Source organism: Catharus ustulatus, chromosome 17 (assembly GCF_009819885.2).
Source record: "Catharus ustulatus isolate bCatUst1 chromosome 17, bCatUst1.pri.v2, whole genome shotgun sequence".
NCBI lineage: Eukaryota > Metazoa > Chordata > Aves > Passeriformes > Turdidae > Catharus > Catharus ustulatus.
Window position 1 is genome coordinate 6,478,322 of NC_046237.1, and position 22,627 is coordinate 6,500,948.

The following is a 22,627-nucleotide window of genomic DNA, read 5'->3' on the forward strand; positions in this document are numbered from 1 at the left end:
TCATCTGACAAATTTAATTTCCTCAATACCATTTGTATGACACATCCACGGGTTTCCAAAGCAGAACAGGATTTTCTTTCAGCACGCGTCACGCGAAGGAAAACATTAACGTTGAACTAATCTCCTGTTAGAGCTGGGAAAAGGACATTTATCATACACACAGATGACAGGAAGAAACACACAGACAGGCAATTATCCTATGGAATAAAGGTTAACAGATTCATTTAATTAGCAGCAGCTGTATTTGCTATTATGATCAGATTCCTAGCACAGCTGAAACCAAAATATTGTTCTCAACACCAGAGAAATGAAAGCCTTGAACACTTGCTCTTAAAACTCCAGTTAAAGGCTCAGCCAGAGCCCAGGGGACAAGAGGGGAGCTGCAGTTCAGAATGCACAGCACCAACTCCTGACACATTGGGTTTAGGCAACTCCTTGAAGCACAGGAATGGATGAAAACACCCTTTGATATCTGTTGTTTACAGGTCAAACAGCCAGGGAACTGAGCTCACTCTTTAGCCACTCTGACACATTAAATCTGGATCAGTCCTGTGTGTGCTGATCCCTAAATTCATCCTGCACATCTGCATTACTCCAAGGTTTGGAGCTCATCATCTGGGCAGGTCTGAGAGATCCCATTCTGAGGAGTTCATCTAAAACCATGCACCTGCACCATACTGTTAGGTACTTTTTATACTGGTTTTGTGTCTTGACTTCCAATTGTGGAAGTAAGTGCTCACCTACAAAGTATTCTAATCACAACATGATGCAAAGCCAATTAAAGAAGGCTAAAAAGTCTTTACCAAATTTATTGATACAGAAACACATATTAATAAAGTTTAAATTGCATAACACTTCTGCATGCCTTAGGCCAACTGAACTCTAGTTTCTATACATTTTTCAGCTTACACACTCATGACTAAAGCAGCTTCAAGTTCAGTTCTTTTTGCAAATTTGCTGCAGGAAACTTAAAAAGAGTCACAATACAAAAAAAAGTGGCAGCTATGAGAACACAAAAGGAAACAAAGCAGGTACAATTCCTGGACAGCTCACAGATCCACACAAATGCAGCTCTGCCTCAATCCCTGTCCTAGAAATGCCTAAAAAACTACAGTGCAAGTGCTTGTGCACAGGGAAAATGTATTTACAATTCCCCTTTATTTACAGGCTATAAGCAATACTATTTCACAGTTATAGTATACATAATATTTCTCCTATCTGTTTAGATCTGTGGGGGGTTTTTTTTGGACAAGGGGACAATTTGACAACCTGGAACATAAATCTCCTATATATATATATTTATTTATTTATTCAACCTTAGGCAGGAAAAAATAGCAGTATTTATGCATCTTATAGAAAGCTACAAAAATCTAGCAAATGTAATAAAAAAAGGCAAATCTGGTGAAAAATCTGATAAAATACCTCTTATAACTGGAGCTGGGATGGGGATAAAAACCAAACAAGGGATAAATGCAAGATAATCCTCCCTCAACTGGTCAGCTTTAGCACAGCCTCTGCAAGGCTTACTAACAGGGACTTGAAGTTTAATGTCATTTTTAAGGGAACTTCTGTAAAAGTGCTGTGATTAAACTGAAGGATGACCTGGTAGCCAAAAGCAGGAGGCACCCTGGACTACGGAGGGGTGTGGAAATTGTGCCACATTCCAGAAAGGCACATACCTAGCATGACACCCATTAAGCAGAATTTTCCAGTAGTAGGGCACAGGCTATAGGGAAGCACTGAGAATAATTACACACAGATTCTATTAACCCTCTATTTCCCATCACATTCAGGACTTGCATTTGTAGAAAGAAATTCACGGGAGTTGCCAGAATCCAGTGATGGGGATGTGCACCTTTACAGGAAACCATCAGCTCAGTGGCCACAGAACTGCCCCACTGCAAACAAAGAAATCAAAATCCAAGGGAGTAAGATAACTTGGGGTACCACTGAGACCAGAAGTGGAGACAGAAAACCAGAGCCTATGACTGTGTTACCTGCTGGCAGCCACATTATACAGGATTATCAAACAATATTCCCATAGAGACACAAAAATCCTGTCAAGCAAGGAAAAGTTCTCCACTTCAGGCTTAGACATACAAGTTATTCATTTATTTTCAAAGCCACACAGAACTTTGAAACTATTTTTCATGAAGCAAGTTGTGCAACTCAGGACCATTTGGCAATACAGTCTTCACTCATTCCTCCTCAGAAAATGAGGAGACAGCACACATTAAAAAAAACAAAAGATATCAAAGTGATACCAACTTAAGTGCTTCTGATGGGGCAATGCCTTAACACAGCTTCATCACCTGCTGAGAGAGAGCTTTTCATGCTCCCCAGCTTCAGGGCCATTTCACATCAACACAAACTCCAGGGTTTTTTCCAGCCTTTCCCAGTTTAAGTACATTTTCCAAACAGGCTGAACCTAAACCTCTTCTAAACACATTATTTTATCGTCCACACACATTGTGGACTCCCCATTCCTGGCTCAAGGCCAGGCTGGATGGGGCTGGGAGGAACCTGGCCTAGGGGAAGGTGCCCCTGTACAAGGCAGGGGGTTAGAACAAGGTGATCTTTAAGGCCCCTTCCAACCCAAACCATTCTGTGACCCTATAATTCCATGGCATCTCCTTCCATCAGCATGACAGAGAGATTTGGGAACAAAAATTACAGCTCAATCCACAGAACTGCAGAGTGACAAGTCCTTCCATTAGAACCTGTCAGAATTTCTACTTCATTGCTGCAGGAATAAAATCACCTACCAAGCTGAGCAGCTTCACTCCACTGTGGAGCACTTGTGAACAAGTTGTGTTCTGGCCACCTTGACACAGCAGGGGCACACACACAGGAACACCTGAGCACTGCATCAACTTGGCTCTCTAGACTGCTCTCAGGCTCTGCAGACCCTCCACAAAATTCTGTTTGGCTGATTTACTGCTCAGGCTGGTGCTCTGCACCTCACTCTGCTCAGCCCAGAAGATCTGAGTTACCTCACATGACAGCAAACCCATGGATACTGCTTTCAGCTTGCACAAACTCACTGCTCTGCAGCTCTTCTCTACTCTCTTCCCCACCCAGAATTACTCTGTAAACATTTCCAGAGACAACAGTCCCAACCCTGACTACCCTTGCATCCTGTCAAACAGCTTTGCAATTCCTCACTTGCCTCCATTGCTTCAAAAGAACCACAAAAAACAAACAACTCGTTCTCTAGGACTGATGTTTTCCATTAAAAAAACCCAGTATTTGGTAAAACACATTTTACTGAAAAATTATATATAATTTACAGACCAATAAAGGGGAGCTGATGCTTTCCTTCTCACTCAAAACCTGGATGCCACAAGGGTAGTGCCAAAAATTCTTTCCTTTCTGTAAAAGTTGTGCTTTCAGATTACTGGAAGAGACATGATTTGCCAGGTCAGGTTTTAACTAATAATCTTCATCCTCCATTAAACACACACCATGGCAAATACATAGCAGGTTTAGTGGGAGAGAGCACAGACAGGAAAGCTCTTTGGGGAACTGCTTAGGAGTTTTTCCCAACTGATATTCAGTAGAGCAGCCATGAGATTTTTAGGAGTATCTCTGCAGTTAGTTCCAAGGGAATTAAACCCTCCTTTCCATAAGCAGCTGAGCACTTCACCAACTTGCTTCCTAAGGAATCCCTGCTGTAGGATAAAACTATAGCACACAACTGAGAAGAAAGAAGGAACTCAAAAAAGCTATAATGTCAAAGTTTACAGCAGCCACATTCCCCAGCCAGCCTACTGCCTCGGGTGTCACATTCGCAGGCAAGCAAGTGGGACACATGTGTCAAGCCCTAAGGAATACTTTATTCTCTGCCTACTTCCCACTTCCTAGGAGAAGGAAAACTACTTTTCCCTGTAATAAAGCAAGTAATACTTCAAGGGATCGGGCAGCGGCAGGCTCAAGACCTTTTCTCTCAAAAAGTTTACAGGAGGGTCTGGCTTTAGTTCAGAGGCTTTGGTTTCCTCCTCGTCCGGCCTCTCCTCGTCCATGTCCTCGCTGTTGTTGTTGTCGTCCGAGGGGCTGGAGATGCGGCTGGCGAACACCTCCTTGTCCAGGAACACGATGGTTTCCATGCGCCGGCGCCGCACGCGCCGCCGCTTGAACCTGGCCGGGTTCTTCAGCCCGTTGCCCGCCTTGCTCAGGGCCTCCTGGTGGATGATTTTCTTGATGGTGCCTCGGATGGCGATGCGAGCCAGGTCCTGCAGGCTGCGGACGGCCACGGGGGCTGCAACCAAAGAAACCCGTGAGCAGAGATGGAGAAACCGCCCCACGAGTACTCCCAGGAAAAGTTCTGTTTGCTCAGACTGAACCAGGCCACTGCAATTCCCTGCTGGGATTACACAAACAGCTCTATTCAGCTCCTGTCAACTCGGATAAACCGGGTTGCAACTTTCCAAACAAAATTTAATTGTGGGTTTCTCTCATTAAAAGATCTCCTGCCTTGATTTCAAGTTCTCAGTTGTTCTAAGATGCACATCTTGAAGATGGTATGAATGCAGACTTAGTGATGGGAGCCGTGACTGTTTAATGGCTTAAAATAAGGTATTTTCCTGGGGTAGATAACTAGACCTGAAGTCTGTTTCATTCTTCCATAAAATGATTTTTCTATTGTACAGCTCCTTCAGCTTTGCCAAGATCTGCACTTATAAAACACAAGTACTATTTATGCTCTTCAAAAACTGCTTCAGACTTAGTGGGTGAAGACAGGCTGGAAACCATTTTGTGGAAGTAATTATAGAAACATTACAGTATTAAAATGCCTCCTACATTAAGGCTTGGAAGACTATTCTGTCTTCTGCACTTATTTGCTGCCAGCCTAGAAATGCAGCAAAAATTTAAAAAAATTTATAGATGCACATATATCCATGAACTAAAATGAATTACAACTGACACAAAAACTCTCTGTCCTCTGCCAACAAGTGAGAACAATGAAAGAAGCAGAAAATAATACATGTAATTTATGTGCATCATTTTTGTGCATCTCACTACAAAGTGAAAACATGCTGAAATATGCACTTATTGGAGCTTCCAGCATGCTGTGGACTGTTTCCTGAGCTCTTCTTTGCCATGCAGACACCTTTCCAGGTTAAGAGCAAAGCCTGTCTAATCTCTTTATGAAAGTACCTCTGTCTTCATGTGTTCTTAAAAGGCCTCTTGACATTGAAGTCTTAATCTAAAGATTGGGGCCACTGAGACAAGCTGCATTTTAAACAGCTAACCAAGAACTGCACAACTTGTACCCCTCAAGCATTCCAGGTTCAGGATCATTCTGGATTGCTGGGGTGAGAGTCTTTGAGTAGATACAACATTTGTTCACAGGTACTGCTTGTGTGTTTTCCTCTCCTTGTGGCACAGTGCCTGAGAACCACGAGAGGATTCAATCATTCAGGACTGGAACAGAATGTGCAAAAACAAGGATAAAACACCCTGCAAAGTTCAGGTACAACTTCACAAGAAATGCTTTGTGTTTACAATGATGGCCCAGTGGAAGGTGTCCCTGTCCACAGCAGGAATATTGGAATTAGATGATGTTTAAGGTCCCTTCCAACCCAGGCCATTCTGTGAGTCTGATTTAGAACCTATTTCATTCAACTCTGATGCTTGCACAAGACAGACAACTGTTCAGAAAAAGGAATTTTCCTTGAAATGATTCCCAGGGATGTTACAGCTCACAGGCAAGGAACAGGAATGTGCTCAGGAATGTCTGTACTCACGCAAGTGAACGAGCCTTGATTTTCCTGAATCTGAGTGGTTTGGCTGAATCAAAGGGGCAAAAGAAACAGCAAGAATCTTCTTCGTCTCCCAGGCAGAAGGACCAACCCGAGTTATCTTAGTCAACTGAAGCAAAACAAGGAGATTATTGTCCATTGTGGGTGCTACAGTGGGATTTTTGAACAAGAAAATGAACAAATGACTTTTCTGCCTGGATAAGTTGAAGTACTGGGAGCTACAGCAGTAAGAGGTGATAAGGAGAAACATAGTTGGTTTTCTGAAAATTGTGTACTCCTTACAGGATAGCCTCAGGTAAATTAATCTATTGGAACAGAGCATGGGCACTGGTAATTTGGGTCACTGTGCTTGCCAGGCTGGACCAGAGCAGCTGTCTGACCTCTGGGAAAACTCCTGAGTCACCACACTCCTGTAAAGGTCTGCAGATCAAATCTCCTACCCCAGCCCACTGCACAGCCTCTTACTGGGAAGAAACCCTGCACCCTGCTCCTCTCACGTTTCCTGACAGAGGTAAAAGGTCAGGCACTTAACCCACTTTTTATAAAAAGAATCCACTGACACTAATAAGTAGAGACATCTTGCATGCTCTTCAAGAGCCAGTGAGGGTGCAAAAAGTTGTGTTTGCCATTAAGCACAACACTAATTTATAGAATTAAACAAGGCTTTGTTCACATTTTCTGCAGTGTGGAAGTAAAATTGCAATTAACACCAGATTGGAATACATGGAAGACTGCAGAACTACAAATTTCTTAAATATCAGGAATGTGCAATTCAGTTTTCAGTCATAGCCTGCTGCAAGGGCAAGATAAAGGAACAGCTACTGACTAAACCAAGATTAGAATTAAGTATAACTTAAATGTAAGTAAAAAGGCACTCAACCTTCTCTTCTAGAGGCATGACAAGAATTCCCCCAACTTTCAACAGGCTCTTCATGTAGTCCTCGTGCTCCTTCTGGACTCCTGCACCACAGTAGACACGGTCATACTGAGTGCAGTCTGGAGAAATCTCTAAACAATTGCCAGTGACAAAGGATGGCTCACAGAATTCAAACCTGAAAATGAAAAAGACTTGTATTAGACAAGAATACGTGGACAAGAATACAACAATTTATCAAAATTAATTATTTTCACAATTCTGGAAAAATTGAACCATGAAAAACACTTGAAAAAAACCCCAGTTTTACAGGATTTCTCCTCCAAAGCCCATCTATTCCAGACTTTATTGTAACAGACCACAGCTAGAAGTCTCAAAACCCCAGAATAATGAGGTCAGAATTCATGGATTAAAATCTCCAAAGGATAAGTATGCATAATTTCATATTTGAGCTGCAGATAACTTCAGAAGCTATTTTTAGTCACCTGATGCTGACTCAGTTGTGATACACAAATATAAATATTAGACCTGCGCTTCCAAATGTCAAGGTCTTTTAAGGACTGCATCTGGGTTTATTTTTGCATTTTCCAAAGCTTTTAACAGGTTTTCAGATGTGGGGAATTACCACCTGATGACACAAAAGCAAATGGAAGTTTTGCCATCAGTTTCAAAAGAATTGTGATTTCACCCTTCATAAAAAGACTCTGCCTACAGCATTTCTGACTTGCTTTAAAAGAAAAATTAGTGATTCTCTGATGCCTCTGGTTTTCTTAAAAGCTCCAAAACTCCCTAAATTTTAAGGCTGATTTTGGTAGCAGTTGCTCAACACATCCATTCTTTTACTGGTATCTTGAGTGGCAGCTCAGCACAGCACCTATTTATTCCTAAATGCTTCCTGGAGCTTTCTGGGTTTGCAAAGAGTGCTGGGCATTCAGAGCAGCCAGAGAACAGTTCCTGCACACACTGTTCCAGCAGCACAACCCAGCAGACATCACTCAGCAATGCCAATTTTCCAGGCATGTTGATTTCTGAATTCAGCTCACTTTTGCTCCATAGCTATATTTGTCTAGACAGAGAAGAAAGTCTTCCTTAAAACATCTCCTCAAACAATAGCAACGTGACTGAGAAAAACCCTGCTGAGCACCACCCATGCCAGAAACTTTCAGTCTTCTGCAGAAAATACAACCCCCTCCTTAGCAACTTCCCAGGGCAGCAGGAACAGCAAAAGGCTGAGTAGCCTAAAATTCTGCATGTCATGATTTTAATTTTCTTCCTCCCAGGAGAGGAGGATATCAGGCATTCACAGATGCTTTGCTTTCCCATTTGAACAAACTGTGAAACGGATCCAAAAATGTGACAGCCACAACTTTTATTGCTGAGGTTACTATTGGCAATGGTTATCAAGCTGGGAAGTTATTACTTGTGACAGCAGCAGAATGGAGGGTCTAAGGAAGAACATAAATCAAATCCCAGGCAGTTTTAGTACCAACTTAATCATCATAAAACTACCTTCATATTTTAAAATGCCATTTTTCCTTCTTCTCAGATAAAACATATTAGGCCAGCACAAAAAAAACAGTTCATAATCTCATCACCATGCAGATCACAAGCACAACCAAGTATTGTTATTTGCAAGTTTTAAGCTGTTCTGCAAGTGCATTGAAAAATAAACAAACTTCCTCAGCTCCCTCTAAGCCCTGCAACATCAGCACTGCTATTAAAAACACTGCAAACATTTCTGAAATTCCCCCGTGACACACACAAGCTTCGAAGGTCACACACTGCAGCTCAGCAAGCCTAAGGAGCCTGAATCCTCAGATTACCCTGAATCCAGAGGGGCCACATGGGAGAGAGAACTGCCCTGAGTAAAGCCAAAAGCACAAAATTAATCCCAACAGGCATTTTGCATTCTTACCTGTCAAAGCTGTCGCTTGTTTTAATGAAAAAGTCCAATTTCTGCTTCGCGTACTCGATCACGTCAGAGTGAAGCTCCACACCGTGGTTAACCCCAAAAGGACCTGCAAGTGCAGAACACCAGGGAATGGCAACAGCAGCAACACAAATCCAGCAGGATTAGTCCCCTTTGGGTTCCCTCCTCCAGCAGATTGTTCCATGAGTGTCAGAGGCGGTGTTTGTGTAGGGTCAGCTCTCTCACTGCTACAATGGGATTTGCAACTCTATACCTGCAGTTTCTGGCAGCAAATGAGCCTCTTGTGCACAATTGATTCTGAATCATTTGCTTTTAACTATGCAGGAAACTTCTCTATAGGAGGGAAACACTGATGCTATTGCTGTGAAAGTGGCCCTCTGGAAAATATCCCAATGGCCTGCATGTTATTAGCACATCCATGTTATTTTTATATCCCCTCGCTGATATACTAAAAATCTCAACAGTTAATCAGGAACAGCCATCCTACACTACCTCAATTAACAGCAAAAACAAACTGGAAAATACAGAAGTTGCTCAGAATTCATGCTTTTTATTCAGAACTGACAGGGTTAACTTTTGCAATAAGAATGTAAAAGGCCTGGAGTTACGTATTGGTATTCTAAGTAATGTCAACAAACCTAGGAGAAAATCACAAATGGGAAATGAGGTTTCACCCTGAGAATAAACATCCCAGCAGTTAAAATATTGCACATTACCCCAAAATTTAAGGAAGTAGCCTATAGCCACTTGCTATCCATCCTGGCAGCACAACTCTGACTGAAACACTGCAGGGGGAATTTTAATTGTCCAATTACATTTGTATGATTTGCTTTGTGCCACTGTACATGTGGTCCCAAATCAGTTCTGCTGCACTGAAGTGTTTTCCAGAGAATACTTCCATTTGTGTGTTGGGGAGTTAAGAGTCAAAAGGAGCTCTCAAACATGTCTCACTCCAGCCAGGACTGTGAACACAAACCAGGCACAGAGCAGGTATAGTCACAGCCCCAGTTTCAACCCTGCACTCCTGATTCTGATCTGGGGTCTTGCTTAAGAGCAAACAAACCCAGGTTTGTGCCCAGACCTGCAGGAATCCATCACAGCCATCTCTGGAACTACATTGCTGCCTGTTCTGATCTGCCACAGAAATCTGGATCCCATCCAGCTCCAGAGAGAAGGTTGTGATAAATTGCCAAGCTGGATTAATGCATTCTTTACTTTCCCAGCTCCATTTTTAGCTCCATTAGTGGAGGAATGCCTCATCCCCAATTTCAAAACCTGTTTTTAAAGCTCTAACAAAACAGTTAACGTGACTGAAGAGGTATTTACCCAGGATGAGCCCAACCATGGAACTCAGATAACCAGTGCCACTGCCAAGGTTCAGAAACGACAGCCCTGGTTGCAGGTCCAAAGCTTCCATCACCTCTGAGTAAATGCACGGTGCTGAGAGATGAATGTTTCCATGCTTCCATGCCAAGTCCTTGTAGGCATTGTCTTTGAACTCTTCCAGGTAGTAATCTGCTCGATCAATGGCTCGGAATGCCTGTTCCACCAGCTCTGTCCTGATGTACTGGGCCTCCTTCAGGTTATCAATTAATTCATCGTTATCTTCTCCCGCGCTCACCGCGCCTCCCATCTTCAGCAGCCTCCTATAAACACTGAAAGTGAAATAACAACAAAGCAAGGTGAGCTACAGAACGTGCACTCCAACACTAAATTATGCTGCTGTACATGGAGTACTTTGAGAGAGGCACTCCAAGGGCCACAAGCTCCAGAAAAACCTCACCCCAGACAATGGAAAACAAAATGCTGCAGATCTGGCGTCCAGTACCTGACACCAGTGGAGAAAAAAAATCACAATAAGCAATTTCAGTGTGCAAGGCCTGTCTTCAAAGCCTCCCACCGTTTTACCAGCACATCAGCTTTTCCACTGAACCCTTTTATATAAAGGATTATTCCAGCTCCTGTGCTTAGGGGTCGTTTTTCACTGCAAGCCCAAACAACAGGGCAAATTTGGGCTGTCTGTCAGAGCTCCTGCCACACACAAACTCACCTCTAACAGCATCAATGCCAACTGAAGAGACTACAACACAGGCAGAAAATCCAGAAAAATCTCAAACTGCATTTCCTCTGAATGTGCATCAGGATGTTGATGGCACAGAGGTTCAAAACACCCAACAAAACTCTGACCTGTTAACCTTGCTTACTTTGGCAAATGCACTTTAGCAAATGCACTTTCACACAGCTCATCTCCAGAGCCCCAGCCACACCATTAGTAAAGCACTTAATGACACAGACAGCAGCTCCAGAGAGAATTCCCACTGCAGCCTCCAGGTTTTAAAGGAAAACATACAGGGGAACAAAAACACTCCAGATTAACCTGATTTCTTCTCCCTTTCTCATATCTTGAGGGGAAAAAAAATCCTTTCCAGAAAGCACAAAAAAAGTGTTTATTTACAATGTCTTTCCCTGCTCACAGTAATAACCATGAAGCAGCAGTTTTGGAGTTCGTTCCTAGGATCAGAAGATCTGCCTACAGCGAAATTGTTGGGGTTTATTTGTTACATTCAGCCTGAGCAAATTACACACTTTCATTTTCTGAGGAAACAAAGCAAAGCTACAGGACTCCAAGGAGATTTCACAGTTGTTCAAATAACACACCGTTCTGATTACCTGTAGAGGCACACAAAACAGGATATACTTAGGCAGGGAACTCGAGCCAGTTCTTAATCCATTCACGTCTCAAAGACATCAATCCACTTCAACACCATTAATAACACTTGAAATAAATCGTCACCCTCCTCTTTCCACAGTTACTCCTTCATTTTCTCTAAAAAAAATTACTCTGTTTAATTACTTCACACTGGAAACGCATCAGGTTGAAGGCTCAGGTGGGTTAATCTACCAATTATTTTTCCCCCCTCCTCTTACATACAAAAACCTCATTGCATTTGCAACACAGAGCTGCCTGTACCTTTGGTCTTTTATTTAACATTCCACATTAAAATATTCTTTGATTCCCTTGACTTTCTTTTATATATTTTTGTTCTTAGGCTTGTTCTTTCACCCTTTTTGCTATTTAATATTTTTTTTAAACCTACATTTTTAGATTTAAAGCATGAATAGGAAATTGTGCCTTTAACAGTGCTCCACTTTGGATCCCCAACAAATTCCTGCTGATGTACGCAAGCCCCACTGGGACAACTGGTCTGACCTGGTTTTAGCTCAGCTCCATGGCCAACAAGTGACCTCCCATGCTCTACACCATGGAAAACAACAACAACCACAGCTGGTGAGACATTCTCATAGTGGGATCAAGGAATATCTGCAGTGTGACAGCTGTCAGTCACTGCTGAGACCATCACCTTCGCTGGGTATTCACTGCCAGTAAAATGCGTGTTTTACAGGCAGAGCTTAAAGCTCTGACATTCAAACTCCTCTCTTCATGTGAGTCCACACCTTCGCTTAACTTGGGAACCAAGCAGGGCTTATTTTTATTAAACTTTTCAAAACAAAACTCTCCCTTCGCAGCAAACCCCGGGTGCATTTCCCTCACTCCTAAGGCAAAACTGAGATTTCCCCAAACCCGAGCAGGCACAAAGTCCACACCCTGCCCAGAGCGGACACATCAGAGGCGGCTCTGCGTGTTGAAACATCTCCTCGTGGCCATGTTCCCCTCTGAGACAAACAAACCCGGGCACAAACTGGGCACAAACTGGGCACAAACTGGGCACAAACCCGGGCACAAACCCGGCACAAACCCGGGCACAGACCCGGCACAAACCCGGGCACAGACCCGGCACAAACCCGGGCACAGACCCGGCACAAACCCGGGCACAGACCCGTGCACAAACCCGGGCACAAACCCGGCACAAACCCGGGCACAAACCCGGGCACAGACCCGGCACAAACCCGGGCACAAACCCGGGCACAGACCCGGGCACAGACCCGGGCACAGACCCGGGCACAGACCCGGGCACAGACCCGGTACAAACCCGGGCACAAACCCGGGCACAAACCCGGGCACAAACCTGGTACAAACCCCGCACAAACCCGGGCACAAACCCGGGCACAAACCCGGCACAGACCCGGCACAGACCCGGGCACAAACCCGGGCACAACCCCGGCACAAACCCCGGCACAAACCCCGGCACAAACCCCGGCACAAACCCCGGCACAAACCCCGGCACAAACCCGGGCACAAACCCGGGCACAAACCCGGGCACAGACCCGGCACAAACCCGGGTACAAACCCGGCACAAACCCGGGCACAAATCCGGTACAAACCCCGGGGCTGGAGCGGCTCCTGCCCCTCACAGCCCGAGGCTCGGGGCAGGCTCAGGACTGTGCACAGGGCACAGAAAGGCGGCTGCTCACCCTCAGAGGATCTCCGGGGCGATGCCTGCCCGGGCACAGCGCTGAAGGGGAGCTTATTGCGGGGTTTAGGACAAAAGCGGTACCTCAACGGATGGCTCGGCTCCGTTCGGCTGGGCTCCGTTACGGTCGGCTCGGCTCCGTTAAGCTCGGCCCGTTTCGGTTCGTCTCGTCTCAGTTCGGTTAGGCTTAGTTCGGCTCGGCTCAGCCCAGGCCGGCGCGCTCGGGCTGTAAACACTGCCCAGCTGAGCGCCGATCGCGGCACTGCGCATGCGCGGAGCGTACCACCGCTGCGGGCGGGGGGGGAAGGGAGCGCCCCACTGCTGCCCGGCTGGGCCGTACCACGCAGAGCCGGCGCGGGGGGCAGGACTGTACCACGGCTGGTTCCGGGAGGGGAGTCCCTGGGATGGAGCCGGCTGGAATTGGCTCCATCAGATCCGGGGAAAACTTCCAGAAACCATCCCGCTACCAAAACCCTGCCATGCACACTCAGCAGGGCCAGACTCGGGCTGTGACTCTCGTTTGTCCCATCACACAGCTCCTGGGCACATGTCCCCATCCCAGAGTGGATGCCTTTTTCCTCTGCAAGCATAAATGCCAGATGTGAATTTACTGAGGAATAAACGAGATGCAAATTCATATGATTCTAGGGGCTGGGGCTTGAAGGAAACATGGAATATTGTGAAACTTCACAATATCTGACTTGCCATTCTTGTCATGAAGGATCCCTGTCCCATAAATGAGTGTTAAGCCACGAATTTTAATTTTACACTCCCGTGTGGGCTCCTTCAGTGACCTGGGGAAAAGGTGTCTCCTGTCACCTGTCCAAGACTGAGAGAAATTATCCTCTGAGAGTTCATGTTTGTTTTTGTGTGTAAGTGACCCACCCAGCATCAGCTAATGCTGCAGATGAAATAAAATTGTCTGGCCCGGCCTTGGATCTACGACTTCATATGGCTGAAAAATGAGAAGGAATAACTGCAACAAGACAAGAGGCCTCTTAATTCAAGTTCTCTGGAGATGAATTGTGGAAAAAAAGCTGTCTTGGCAGACACAACAAGCCTGCAGCGGAAAAAAAATAAGAATTACCCTGGTAAATGAGACTCAAATAGGAGAAAGTGAATCAGCATCCGAGATTTATTTATGCTTTAAGGTGATTATCTCAGCTCCCTTCATTAACGTGATAACAGCAGACTCTGCAAACAGGCGCAGGGTAATACTGTAGATGTCTGCACTTTCATTCTGCAGAAGACAGCTGCCTGGGAGAATGGGATTATTTGTGGAGAGCCAGCTCTGAAACTCCTCCTTGCTGATTGAACCGAAACAGGCCGTGGTGATTGCATCCCCGCATCTTTCACACGCAGAATGCTCGGGGATAATGGCAACGCACTGCAAACTGCAAACGCAGGACACACAAACTCCTTGCACGTGTGATTCCATTCAGCATCTGCTCCCTTTGCTGCTGGAGTCACTCAAAAACAGCAGTTGGGTTTGGTTTTTTTGGTGGTTTTTTTTTTTTTTTTTTTTTTGGGCGGGGGAGGTTTGCGCAAAAATTGTTAAAATACAAGCTGGGTTAAAAAAAAAAAAAATATTTCAGTTGTTGCTGAAGCAGCTGTGCTGCCAGCAGAGAGCTCTCAGGGCAGAGGAGAGCACTGCTTCTGCCTCTTTTTGGCAGCAATGAGTGCTCAGGAAGCCCAGTGAGAACCTGAGGAGTGCTTTAGGGATTCCCAAACACTCTGCCCCTCCTGGGTGTATTCATGACTCCTAGCAGCCTTTAGCTGCCAAGATCAGTGCAGCTTGCAGCTTCTGTTTCCAGCCAGAGGATTACAGGGATTAGCCAGGAGAAACACACAGGGAGGAGGATATTTCCCCACTGCCTGCACCCCAAACCTGTCAGGAGCACAGCTGAAAGGACACCTCAGCCCCAAGGGACAGGTTAAATCCCTGGTGCCACGCTGTGCCCACACAGCCACACTGTCACTGCTCCATGGGCTCATCTCCAGCTGCCCACTGCTTCTCCTCCCCTGGCAGCCTTTTCCCATCTCTTTTCTTTGAGAATGTGGCTGGAAACACCTCCATGGGTGTCAGAGCACGGGGATACCAAAAATTGCCTGATAATATTGCAAAAAATCCCCACGTTTAGAAAAAAATAAAAGAACAGTTGGGTGTTTCATCATTCTGCAGGGCTCCAGCTGCTGATTCTCTGTGTTTCTTCTTTCCCTGCTCTTTTCAAAGTCCTTCCTTCCCCCTGACAGCTGCCTGGGGCTCTGTGAGCCAGGAGTTCGGTCAGCAATAGCTCAGTGATGCTCTCCTGGCTGCAGACACTGTGGGCAGCTGCCCCTGGCTCGGAGAGCCCCAGCACGCCCTGGGAGTGGAGAAAGCAGAGCAGGATTAGGAGAGCAGGGCCTGGTGGCACTTGAATCACAGCGTTTGTGTCCCAGCCGTGCACCACAAGGTGTCCCCAGCAGTCCAGGCATTGCTGCAGGGTTCAGAGGTGGCACCTCAGCATCTTCTCCCAGGCTGGGTCCCGCACAGGCACAAATCCCTGCTCTCAGCATCCACTGTCTTACCGGGGAGAATCAGTCTCCATCCTTCATTAGCTGAGATAATTGCTGAGAGCGAGCAATTTTCACAAGGCTAAGCTGAAGCCAAGATTTTCCTCCCTTTTACTTCTCCGGATTTTACAGTTTCCACCTTCATTTTTTAAAAACCAATTTATTTAATAAATATTTTCAAAACAACAGTCAGCATGAATTAACTTCTGAAATACTAGTGATGATGAGTTAAAATGAGATGATTTCATTTATTTGGAAGACCAAACAGTAGAAATGCATTTTAGCCCCCAAACCAGGGCCCAGCAGACTGAGCTGACCTGCAGCCTGGTGATACAGATGGTTGGTTAAGTCAACAGGGTAATTAGTGAGTGACAGGAGGACTCACACAAATTAAGAGCTGAGGGAGCATTAAATCATAGGGGCATATTTTCACCATTTTTTTTGATTTTGTAAAATATGCTGTGTTGCCTTTTCTGTGGTCAGTTTGGCTCTATACCACTTTCAAATGCAAATGTTCTATATATGCATATGCACACACATGAATATATGCAAATACATGCAGAGATATCCATTTACATGGAATTAATATTACCACACTGACAGCAAATCGCTTGAGATCCTCCTGCCCATGCAAAGGATTTATATATACATATGTGTGTGTGTGTGTGTTCTCTTGCTTCACTTCATCTCAGGGCTCTGTGAGAAATTGCTGAAGCAAGAGGAAGAACATATGTCTTGATTTCCACTGGATTGCACCGCACATAACCAGTGCCACGTGGAAAAAGGACTCCTAAAGCCCTGGATTCATCTCACTTAAGTGTGTCATGGAAGGAAGGCAGCCAGGAGATGCTGCAGCCTGGCTGAGAGTGGGAGAAGGTGTCACCAGACATCCCTGACAGTGGGGACACGCAGTAGAGAGGTGTTTAATCTCTTCTTGGTACTGCCAGGAGCAGCAGTGCGCCCAGCTCTCTGTCCTGTCCCTCTGCTGCCTTGTTGTGGCCCATTGCCATCATTTAGGAGGCAGCTCCCAAACAAAAATCTCTGAAATCAAGCTTTTCATATGGATGGAGGAATAAAACCATTCTCAGATCATTCAAATTATCCATGGATTGAATAAAATTAATGGGTTTTATGGATTTATAAATAATAAAAATGCCATCAGATGGCAGCCATATCACAATTCCCTCCTTTGCCTTTGGCAGTCCTACATGTCCCACCTGCAGACTCACTGCTTGGCTAAGCCAGCCACATTTGTTCCCTCAAAGACCATGGGGGCTCATCCATCCTGCTTAGAAAGCCCTTCCTCCTCCAGCAACAGGAAAACATCTTCAGATTTCCAGTGGCAATTTATTCCTGGCCAAGATGTGCTTTATTTGATCTCCCACCCGCATTATCCTCTAACATAAATCATTCCCCTTCCTCCCACCCTGAATGTATTTATGAAAAGTAATCATATCCCCTCTTAACCTTTGTTTTTCTAGGCTAAACAAGCCAAGCTCTTTTAATCTCCTCTCCTAAGATAGGATCTCAGTTCTGCTAATCACTCTGCCAGTCCTTCTCCACACCTGTTCAAGGATAAATTAATCTTTTCTTTTTCCAAAGAGAGACCCCAGAACTACACACAACATCCCACACGAGGTCGTACCAATGCTGACATTTCTCTGAGTCTGCCAAATAAATGGTTTGTTGCATGAGACTTTCTGCAGAACAAATGGGAAATAGATGCAAATCCATAAATTAATAACCATAACACAACCTTAAACATAGCAGAACCTTACTCAAGGAGATCACTGTGTTACTTGCACTTGCATTCTGCTCCTTTGCATTTGTGGGTGCAAGTCCTTAACAGCCCTTAATCAGTGGGTTCCCAAATTTCATTTCCCCTGGATGAGCACCAGGACCTTGTATTAAAGGAGGCACTGAGGAAAGTCTTGTCTGTGTTTCCCTCAGCCTTTGCTGTGGCAAAACACCCTTTGAAATCACTGCTGAGGGTTTGAACTGCAGAGATGCAGAGTCAAATGATGAAAAACATTTTGCATTCGTCTCTTCTCTTTTCAAAATGATTTTCCAGTTTTACTCGGGGTTTAATTAAATTTCTGTGACCCAGGGAGGGAGTTCAGCCTTTCTTGATTAATACTCTTTTAGGTGGCTCTGCTGACAAGAATTTAGCATCAACAATTGAGCTAACAAGCCCCAGTGAAACAGTTTATAGCAGGAGACTAATTCTATTAACACTTTGCAATGTCAGGACTCCACTTTGAGCTCAGAGCTGAGAGGAGAGATGGGGGAGAGGGAGCAAATGTAAAATTTGGCAACTAAATCACCAAGATTCAGCTTCTTCGTGGGCAGAGCTCATCTAGAAACTATTTTAGCTGACAAAATCAGAATTTCACCTGTTCTTTTTTTTTTTTTCTCCTTCCTGACAGATGTTCTGCACTTTTTTGGCTCGTTGTGATAAGGGCTGGGAATAAGAAGTGGAACTGAATGGCAGCATTGATAAGAGAAATGGAAGGGTAATGTGATGACATGATACTGGAGTGGGGCCTCTGCAGTTAGCCCTGCCTGTGCTGGATGTGTGCTGCAGTACAGGATGGTCAGGACAAAGATGCTTTGCTGATGGTTTCAAATTAGTCTGCTGGGAGAGAAAAATTGAGGTGAATGCTCTGCAGAAACCTTTCTGTTACTTTTTGGGCGACAGTAGAAATATCATGTGATGTGTTGTGATTCACAAGAATTTTTTTTCTTTCTCTCTTTCCTTCTCTTCCCTCCCCTGCTAAAAGTACCCCTAAAACCTCAGTCTGTTTGTGTACAAAGTCTTGGCCAAGATATTGCAGTCAATCCATATGTCCGTCCATCCATCCATCCATCCATCCATCCATCCATCCATCCATCCATCCATCCATCCACCCATCCATCCATCCATCCATCCAGAGCTTCTCCTCTCTGGTACCTGGACACCCAGGTTTGGACTTGTCTGTTTTGAGGTGCCCACAAACCTCATGCAAGGATCTCCTTTGTGGGAGCCTCAGAAAGCAGAGCATTATTTTACAGCTGTTTTCCATTCTTGCCTGGGTAGCACAAATGCCTTTCTCTATCCATCCCATCTCTCCTGTTGACCTTTCTTACTTCCTCAAGGCACCACTTAGGATTCCCACTCATCCCTGCTCTGCCTGGGATCAGTCCTGTGGCTCTGGAGGAGGATCAGGGATGCCCATGGACAGTGGGAATCCTGGCTGAGCTCTGTCACAACAAGCCCCCAGCACCCTGAGCTGGTTCCCTGCCCCTCTCAGGAGCAGGGGTGGACACTGAGTGCTGCTGGAGTTGATCCCTGCCAAGGAGTCAGCAATTCAGCACTCACAGACCAGGCAGGGCTGGGCAGCTGCACCCCTGTGTTCATCCATGCTGGTGGGTTTTAGTTTATTTATTTTATGAAACAGGCTAATGATTCAGTTCACTTATTCAGGGGATTTGATTACCTTTGCTGTGGGTGCAGTCAGCAGGGAGGACTGGCAGTGTTCCAGCCCCTCATCAGCAGTGAAGTCCCACATCACACACTGCTCTGCTCAAACCCCACTCCCTGAGCTGGCACCTCTTTGCTGTCCCTGCATGAAACCAATGACAAAACATGCCAAGGGAGCACAGCCCTCCCTCCCTCTCCCCCCAGGACTTTTGCTGCAGCACCACTGCACACTGTAGCTGTCAGCAGGGGAGCAGGCTCATCGTGGGACTCCAGCCATAATCACTGCAAAGATTGCATGTGGATCTAAGTCCTGGATGCTCCCCAATATCAAATCACAGCAGGGACCCAACTAATACCCTTGTTCCCTCTCCTGAAAACGTGAAGGACCACTGAGAAATCCTTGATGAGGGAGGCTCAGACAGCACTCCCCACCTCTCAGGACAAGAGGCAGCCAAAGCTCTGGTCCCCAGAGGCACCTGCACTGCTGCTGCTGCCAGGGCTGTGCTCACCATGTCGTGGTCAAAGATCCCCCTGCCTTCATCTCTACAGCTGTTGGAAGTGGTCTGGTGCACAAAGGGCAGTGTCCTCATTAAATCCTGCGGAGGGTTGCCATGTGGCCAGCAGAAATTTTGTTTTGTTTTATTTTGGGAAGCAGCACAGTAATGTATTCACCACCTCCAAACGTAATGGGGTGACAGATGGGAGCTGAGCCCTGGCTTTCATGGGAAAGGCTCCACTCAGCAGGGAAGCAGTAAGTTTCCCACCTAATATTCTGCAACCTTCAGACTCCTAACAACTGTAAGAAGCAAAGCAATGGGTAGTTATTAAATTAATGACTTCATCCCCAAGCTGGTAATAAATATTTTATAGTTTTATCTCTCCACCCGGTAGACTGCTCTAGACAGACCAGACTGTTTATTAATCTGGATTTATGTTATTTAATTGCTAAACAGCCTCAGCATGGTTGGGCTGGATTATTAAATGTTGGAGCCTGAGAAGGAGTCCTCTAACAAATAGCAAAACCTGAGCAGCTTGATCTTGGACTTGGCTTATCAAAACCAACTTGCCTGCAGTGCTAAAGCCAGGTTAGCCCCTGTTTGAGTCCAAACCATTCAACCATTGCCTCACGCTCAGTGTAGGTGGACATTGGGACTTGTTGTTCCAAAAGAAGAGGCACATCCTTGTTTCAGTAAGGATGTGCTGGTGTTAACCTGTGCTGGGCAGGATGCTGAGAGGGCATCTTAGCATGGACAGGTCCTTCTGGGGGAGCTCAGGCAGAGCGTGTGTCCTTGTTCTACCCCTTCATGGCTCATGCTTCTTTGGGTCATCACTGATAGCCCCTGTTGTTTATACAAAAGAGCACTGCAGTCACAGATATGAAGGCAGGCTTGAGAGGTTCTTATACTTCCTTGTTGACAGGACTGAAAATGTCTTTAAAACAGATACTACAATTTTTACAACAGTTGCTGGTTTATTCATCCCACTGAGAGACAGGGTTGAAGGCAGCTGGAATAACAAGAGCTATTTGTCTGAAGAATGCATCATCCTCATGCTTTCCAAAGCCTCAATCCCACGAGCCTTTCTATACAAAGCAGGAGGTCGTTTCAGGATATATCTTCTCATAAAAGTGTAGGAGAAGTGAGTGTGCTAACAAGTGCAGGTCAGAGCCTTTGAATCCACCCAAGCTGGGCTGGAGCAATTTCCAGCTCGGGGCTGCTCTGTTGGCTGCAGTGTCATCTCCAGCCCATCCCATTGCCCCCCAGCCTCAGCATTGTCTTTCTGAGGCACAGGGGGAAGGGATTTGATGCTGAATGGCATCTCTGAAGAGTGAAGTTGCTTTCTCTCCCCAGTAGCCTGGTGGGAACACGGCAACCCCTTCCTGAGCAGCCAGCTGTGTGTTTTTCAGGACCCCTTAGTTGTGGGAGCAGAGTGAGGGGGTTCAAGCCTTCGCTCAGAGGAGCTGTGGGGCAAGGGGAACAAAAATCAGAAAAATGCAGAGGCTGGGAAGGACCCCCCCTTTCTGCTTACAGCTGAAAGCCATGGCTGGAACGCTCTGGGAGAGATTAGGCCAGTGCTGACAAGTGGAAGGTACCACTGCAGGGTCATTAGCAGCTTCTAACAATTAACAGCGGCATCAGTGAGGCCAAATGACTCTCGTTGGTCAATGGTTTATCGATGTGTTAGAGACAACCAAATGCTGAGGGTCTCTTTTCCATGGCACCCGTGAAGCCAAAGGCTCACTCTGCTCTGACACTCTGCTCTCACCCTGTGCCCTGTTGGAGGAGGCTTGAGAGCTCTCCCAAGCACACCTATAAACTGACAGTGTGCCATCTCAAACCGATTCAATTCCCTTCCCTGCGATAAAGGACGCCAGTTGTGAGGAGATAACATCTCCCAGTGATGGCTCCCCGAGCTGTGATTTAGCACAAATCTGAGCGCTCCATTTTCCAGCTCAGCCAATTCGTTAGGGAAGGACAGGTGAGCACGTCCATTAGCTCCATCATCATAATCAAATATTGGCACAAGGAGCTGCTCAGCGCTGCAAAGTCGAGCAAAACCCCCATAAAACAATTATGTGCCCTTCAGGAAAACAGCATGCCAGCCTGTGAGGTGAACATGAGCCTGAGTTTTTCCTCCTGTGAGGAAAGGACAAAATCCCATCAACTCCAAGTTCAGTCCAGCAAAGCCTCGAAGAGACTTTCTTCTTGGGGCTCCTGGGCAAGGTGGGCTCCTTCTCCAGCAGTCCTCGTTGCTGGACAGTTTAATCTCAGGGATCCTAAGCCTATCCTAAGCTTCTGCCAGTTGTCCTGCAGCAGGACACCTTGCAGACAGTAAATGAAGGCAGAAAAATCTTCCAGTGAACACCCATGGCCATGCACATGCTCAAGGAAAGGCTTTAGGAAATCTTCCTTCTACCCAGACTTTTCTCTACATTTTTCTGACTACAGTTCTTACCTTTTTTGGCTGTGTTTTACTCTGTCCCTTCATTTTCATGCCTGTGGATGGGCGACCTCATTCTGCTGTAAGCCAGCAGTGCTCGTGCTCCCGTGCAGGGACAGACAGAGAAGTTCAGTTCAGTTAATCAGACAATTGAATTTCTTGGTGGTGAACCTGTCTGAAATTCCCATTAGATCCAATTCATGCAGCTCCAAATGGCTTTAACATGATTTACCTTATTTCACCTCTGCTACAACAGAGGAAAACTGAATTTTGGCAAAATTCAGAAATTATGCCTCCAACACAGAGACCAGTGAAAAATTCTGCTCATTGCCACAGCTTCAAAACATAAAGTCTTACCAGAGAAAAGGCTCCGTTCTTCCAGGAGGGCAATCTGTGAGCATCAGAGTCAGGTTGATGCAACTGAGGCAATCTTGTTGACAAAAATCACTTTTTGAAGTTTATTTTGGAAATCCAGGAGGGAAAAGTGTCCATCTCTATGTTGCATCCCAGGGCTGGCAACTCCTGTAGCAGTTCTGATGGCATCTCCTCTGCTCACACACCACCTGTGGGAGCACAAAACCACGAGACCATGAAATCCTAGGATGGTTTGGGTTGGAAGGGACCTTAAAGATTATCTCATTCCAATCCCCTGCCATGGGCAGGGACACCTTCCACTTTCCCGGGGTGCTCCAAGCCCGGTCCAAGCTGGCCATGGACACTTCCAGGGATCCAAGG

The 22,627-nt window shown here is 45.7% G+C and overlaps 1 protein-coding gene across 1 annotated transcript; it reads right to left on the minus strand.

The window, feature by feature from the left end:
- Positions 1–13,149, minus strand: PCMTD2 (protein-L-isoaspartate (D-aspartate) O-methyltransferase domain containing 2). Its single transcript, XM_033075023.2, has 6 exons — positions 13,024–13,149; positions 9,893–10,221; positions 8,552–8,654; positions 6,643–6,814; positions 5,748–5,871; positions 1–4,258 (listed from the first exon to the last, which is right to left on the minus strand). The coding sequence occupies exons 2-6, from the start codon at positions 10,197–10,199 to the stop codon at positions 3,876–3,878; spliced, it is 1,089 nt and encodes a 362-aa protein (XP_032930914.1). The 5' UTR covers positions 10,200–10,221; positions 13,024–13,149; the 3' UTR covers positions 1–3,875.
- Positions 13,150–22,627: the final 9,478 nt, after the last annotated feature.

Bases quoted from the DNA above. Each gene is read 5' to 3' on its own strand.
- PCMTD2 (XM_033075023.2), bottom strand. From the start codon at position 10,199: ATGGGAGGCGCGGTGAGCGCGGGAGAAGATAACGATGAATTAATTGAT. The intron at 6,815-8,551 runs GTAAGAATGCAA...TTTCATTTTCAG, and splicing joins ACAAGCGACAGCTTTGACAG to GTTTGAATTCTGTGAGCCAT. The intron at 5,872-6,642 runs GTTGAGTGCCTT...GTTTTGCTTCAG, and splicing joins TCATGCCTCTAGAAGAGAAG to TTGACTAAGATAACTCGGGT.